The following is a 5,953-nucleotide window of genomic DNA, read 5'->3' as shown; positions in this document are numbered from 1 at the left end:
CCGCGACACCCGCCAAAAGAGAAAGGGAAGATCAAGACGCTCCCGCTGTCATGAGCGTATATATGGAAAACCCTAGCACACACGAAAGGCCTCGCCCCATAGAAAGATACGAGGAAGTAGACATGTTCGAGGGAAAGCAACTAAAGATAGAGAAAGATCTTCCTGGTACGATTAAACAAGAAATCGTGGCCACCATTGCTGAGTTCCGTGACGTCTTCGCCTTCAGCACGGAAGAAATGCCTGGCATCCCTACTAGCGTCATGTGTCATAAACTTGACATAAGACCAGGCCACAAACCAGTAAAGCAGAAGCTGCGGCATCAAGGAAAAGAGCGGACCGAGGCCGCCAAAGAGGAAGTTGAAAAATTATTGAGAGCCGGATTCATTAGAGAATGCAAATACTCCAATTAGCTATCCAATGTCGTCCTCGTAAAGAAACCAAATGGCAAATGGAGGATGTGTGTCGATTTCACGGATTTGAATAGAGCCTGCCCCAAGGACGACTATCCACTTCCCAAAATAGATCGCCTGGTGGACTCCACAGCAGGCCATGCGCTACTAAGTTTCATGGATGCCAATGCCGGATATCACCAGATTCAATTGGCGCCGGAGGACCAAACACACACGGCCTTCATTACTAGCATGGGTGTCTACTGCTACAAAGTCATGCCCTTCGGGTTAAAAAATGCTGGAGCCACCTATCAAAGGATGGTAAACAAGGTTTTCCAATCTCAGATTGGACGAAATTTAGAGGTATGCGTGGATGACATGATAACAAAAAGCAAGCACGCAACTCAGCACGCTGCGAATTTGCGTGAAACGTTCAATACCCTCCGTAAACACCAGATGAAGCTCAATCCGGACAAGTGCGTGTTCGGGGTCACCGGAGGAAAATGTCTCGGCTTCTTGGTAGACGAACAGGGCATCGAGGCAAATCCAGATAAGATTCAGGCCATTCAAAACATGAGATCCCCCACCTCCGTAAAAGAAGTGCAAAAGCTTACGGGGTGTATAGCCGCACTAGGAAGATTCCTTTCAAAGTCAGCAGACAAATGCTTGCCTTTCTTCAAAACGATAAAGCAACAGAAATTCGAATGGACCGCGGAAGCAGAAGAGTCTTTCCGTCAGCTCAAGGAGCACTTATCGGCCTTGCCAAAACTAGTTTCGCCCATCAACGGGGAAAAGCTAGTCTTATATGTCTCTGTCTCCGAATACTCGTTATCCGGAGTGCTTGTGGCGGAAAGAGAAAAGAAGCAGCTCCCAATATACTATGTGAGTCATGCATTCCGCGGCTCAGAAGGGAACTATTGCGAAGTGGGAAAGGTCATATTTGCGATAGTGATGGCCAGCAGGAAATTGAAGCCATACTTTCAGTCCAACCCGATCATTGTCCGGACTGATCAACCTTTAAAAAAGATCCTTGAGGGGAAAAACAAGTCGAGCCGTGTCACAGATTGGGCAAACCAGCTAGCAGATTTCGGCATCGAGTACGAGCCTCGAACGGCAATTAAAGCACAAGCCTTGGCTGACTTTATTGCTGAAAGCACTTCCCCCCCTCCTGCTGAACTTAATCGAGAATGGAATTTGTATGTAGACGGGTCTTCAACACAATCGGCGAGTGGGGCCGGGCTCCTCATTGTGTCTTCCGCCGGGGTCCGCATGGAAAGGGCGGTCAGATTTGAGTTCGCGGCATCCAACAATGAGGCCGAGTATGAAGCATTACTAATGGGGCTGAAAATCTGCTACGAGGCAGGGGCTAAAGAATTGGCCGCATTCTCGGATTCCCAATTGATAGTGGGGCAAGTAAACGGGGAATTCGAGGCTAAAGATGATAGCATGAAAATGTATCTGCAGCAAATGAAAGACTTTATTCCAAAGTTTGACAAGTTCACGTTGGAGCACATTCCACGATCCCAAAATGCCCAGGCTGATTCCCTAGCAAAACTTGTCAGCTCCGCAGATACTTCCGCGGCTTGTGATATAATTTGGGAAGTGCTCCCCAACCCCAGCATCAACTTCATGATCAACACCATCGACAGATCTGAAACATGGATGGGGCCATACATTAAGTACTTGCAAGATCAAACGCTCCCCCAGGACGAGAATCAGGCCAAAATGCTCCAGAAGAAGGCCAAATGGTTCGAACTTCATGAAGGAACGCTTTATAAAAAGTCATACACACATCCCCTCCTGAAATGTGTTGCTCCTGAAGAAGGAAACTATATCCTACGCGAAATACACGAAGGCGGATGCGGAATACACCAGGGAGTGCGAACGGTCATTAGCAAAGTCCTTAGAAGTGGTTATTATTGGCCTTCACCCCGGAAAGACGCGGAAGAGTTGATCCTACGGTGTCCTGAATGTCAGTATCACTCAAAGATAGGGAGGAAACCCTCTAATTACTTGACCGTCTTGCAAGCCGTTCTGCCATTCGACAAGTGGGGTATGGATCTCCTTGGCCCTTTTCCACCAGCAAAGGGGCAGCGCAAGTTCATCATTGTGGCTATTGATTACTTCACTAAGTACGTAGAAGCAGAGGCTCTTAGTTCGATCACAGACAAGCAAGTCTGTCAGTTTTTATGGCGGAACATCATCACAAGATACGGCATACCGAGGGTGATCATTACGGATAATGGAAGGCAATTTGTCAGCAAGAACACCATTGAGTATTGCGACAAATTCCACATCCAAATCAGATTTAGTTCTGTGTCCAGGCCGCAAACTAACGGTCAAGTCGAGTCCGCCAACAAGGAGATACTAAATGGTATCAAAAAGAAGATATAAGGGGTCAAGGGTAATTGGGATGAAGAACTACCCGGAATCTTATGGCCCAGTCGAACCACCATAAAAGAGGCCACGGGGCACACACCGTTCTCTTTAGTGTACGGGTCCGAAGCCGTACTTCCAGTGGAAATAGGAGTACCCTCTATAAGGGTCACCTACTACTCATACGACGAGAACGAAGAAGGAAAAAGAGCAAACTTAGACCTACTTCCAGAGACCAGAGGAAATGCACTACTGAGATCGGTGGCCCGAAAGCAGAAGATGATTCGTAGCTTCAACCGCCATGTGAAAACAAGACGTATCCAAGTCAATGATCTCGTCCTCCGAAAAGTCGAAGCTACTGGGAAGATTGTTGAAAAAGGAAAGAATAGGGGCCAACTGGGACGGACCTTTCAAAGTCACCCGCATCATCAAACTAGGAACGTTCGAACTAGAAGACATGAAAGGGAGAAAACTACCCCGTCCATGGAATGGAGACCACTTAAAGAAATTCTTCATTTAATAAAATTTGCAAGGGGCAATCAGTTACTAGTATCAGTGTAAGCAGCTTCAACAGAGACAAACTTATCAGCATCAATCCGCGACTACCTTCATTCCGCAACATAGTTGCGAAATCACTTTTGTCATCGTCATTTGTATTCTTATCAATCCTTTATGACAGAAGTTTCATTTTCAGATTATCCGGCTCCTATGTTCGCAATTATTTGGTAAAAATCTATTGCAAATCTTATTAAATCAGTAATATCCACAAGTCGGACCCCTTGAGAGGGGTCCCATTATCAAATTATTCTAAGTCACTAACGAACTTGTGATATCTATAAGTCGGACCCTTAGAATAGGGTTCCAAGACCAAAAATCATTTGAAGCATTCACCATCTGTTCGTAGCATCGATAAGTCGGACCCCCAGTTTGGGGTCCCTGAATTCAAAAACATTCTAAGTTTTTCACAAAGATGTTTTCCAACCGGGACATCGATAAGTCGGACCCCCAGTTTGGGGTCCCTAAGTTCAAATATATTCCAAGTTTTTCACAAAGATGTTTCCCAACCGGGACATCGACAAGTCGGACCCCCAGATTGAGGTCCCAAACTTCAAAAATATTCAAAGTTATTCGCCAAAATGTTTTCCAACCGGGACATCGACAAGTCGGACCCTCAGAATGGGGTCCCGAGTTAAAAATCATTCCAAATATCTAGCTGAATGTTCCTTGTACGCAACGTCGACAAGTCGGACCCTCTGATAAGGGTCCTGAAGTTCAACCAGCCGCGACATTGATAAGTCGGACCCTTAAATTGGTTCCAAGGTCGAAATTGTCAAATCTACAAGTTCAAGCCGTGACATCAATTAAAGGCTGTTTCCCGCCTAGTGAGGGAGAGAAGCCGCGGCCGATAAAAGAAAATTTGAAATATTTAAATAAATACGGCATCAAGATCAACATACAAATTGATTATATTTAAGGTTATAAAAGTTAATATTACAAAATTTATATTACAAAAATCAGAGATCATCCAAGAAGGCGTCTACATCTCCCTCCGGATCTTGAGGGGGGGACCCGACCACTCCCTCGCCAAGGCTCGGAGTGAAGCTTATGAATTCTTCAACATCGAACGGCTCCATTCCGATCTCGGATAAGTCCCTGGATAAGCCTTGGAGGTTTTTGCCCTCGTCAATCAGCAGATTGGATAAGTCTAAACACAAACTCTCCAGCTTAGAAAGCGCCAAGTTCTCGGAGACGTCCGAGGCAGAGGGAGGAGAGAGAGAGAGTTTGTCCAAATCAAGACGTAAGGCCTCCTTTTCAGCAGCAGGGTCCACTCTCTCCGACCACTCCCTAGCCTCTTCCGCGTCCCAATGGGGGTCCACCAGCACCGCTGACTCCCGATCCAAAATCGGAGCTAGGTTAGCCAAAGCTTCGTTCCCCTTCTCATTGGCCTTCTCAAGGAGGGAATCAAAGTCGACGCCTAACTCCGCGGCAGCCAGGCGGAATCTTTCACCGCTTATCATGGTACCGGCTCCCACCATTTCCGTGGTTAGCGCCCCTAAGAAACTTGATGCCTCCGGCTCATCCGAGGACAACCAATCCCTTACCATCCGCGACTTCCTACCCAAGCAAAGCTTGTATATTATTGCCGCGGACAGCAAGGTTTGGAACTTATCCGAATCATCGGACACCTGACGCAGAAGTGACTGGTTTTGTCGCACCAGCTTAGCATGAACATCCGTCAGGTGCCCGATCTCATGGCCAAGGGTGGCCGACATATTTGACGCCGTGTACAAGTTAGCCACGGTCCCCTCAAGCTGCTTCCTGGCCCTTTCTCGCCATTCTTCTGTGCTGACTAAGCGCTCTTTTAATTCAACGCACTTAGCCAGCTTCTCCTTTAAGGAAGGCAGCTCCTCAAGATCCGCCCTCAGCCTCTTCAGCTCCTCCTCTTGTTCTTGGCAGTGAGAAGTGAGGGCCGCCAGGGTTTCTCTGTCCGCGGCACTCTGACGGCTAAGGTTCAATTCAAACGATAGCCTTAAGTACGTCTGCAAAGGAGAATAAGGTCAAATAGATCATCCGGCAATCTAATTCGAACAGACTGAAAAACTGACATTGTACCTCAGCAGCCGAGGCCTGGAGTTGACGAACCCTGTCGACAGGAGGCAGGGAGTCCAGATGATCGACGTCCTTCCGGCTGATCAGATGGGACGTCGCCCGGTTGAAACGGGTAATCATACCCTTGTGCCCCAATTCATTAAAGAGGGTATCGGGTTGGAAAGGTGTGACCTCCCTACGACGATACACCTCCTCTATCCGCGGCTCTGGGGCCGCAGACGACTCCCCGACCGTCTCCTTGTCTTTCGGGGAGATGGGGGCTTCGGACAGGGGAGTCGACGTCTCCCCTCCCGCCGACCTCGCCTGTAGAGGTACGGCGGTATGTATGGTATCGAGGGAGACCTTCTTTGCCGCGCTCTCCCCGTGGGAAGGAGAGCCTCTTTTTCTCTTCCTCCCCTTCCCACTTTTCTTTTTCTTTGATTCCCTCTTCTTAGAGGGGATTACCCTTTGGGAGTCATCGGGAACGTGCACTTTTCTCCTCTCCTCGAGGAGACGGAGAGCCTCTTCCTCGCCGGGCACCTCGTCAAGACCCTTCTCTACGGTCGTCGAGTCCTACAAAAGAAAAGGTTAGGAGGAAT

At 48.0% G+C, this 5,953-nt stretch overlaps 1 protein-coding gene across 1 annotated transcript; it reads left to right on the top strand.

The window, feature by feature from the left end:
- The first annotated feature begins 455 nt into the window (after window positions 1-455).
- LOC130818670 (uncharacterized) lies at window positions 456-2,783 on the top strand. Its single transcript, XM_057684828.1, has one exon. It carries the CDS (start codon window positions 456-458, stop codon window positions 2,781-2,783), a length of 2,328 nt encoding a protein of 775 aa, XP_057540811.1.
- The last annotated feature ends 3,170 nt before the right edge of the window (window positions 2,784-5,953 follow it).

The sequence above is a fragment of the Amaranthus tricolor genome, chromosome 7 (genome assembly GCF_026212465.1).
Source record: "Amaranthus tricolor cultivar Red isolate AtriRed21 chromosome 7, ASM2621246v1, whole genome shotgun sequence".
Classification (NCBI taxonomy): domain Eukaryota; kingdom Viridiplantae; phylum Streptophyta; class Magnoliopsida; order Caryophyllales; family Amaranthaceae; genus Amaranthus; species Amaranthus tricolor.
Note: the sequence above shows the minus strand (reverse complement) of the source record. Positions and strands in the feature narration are given on the sequence as shown.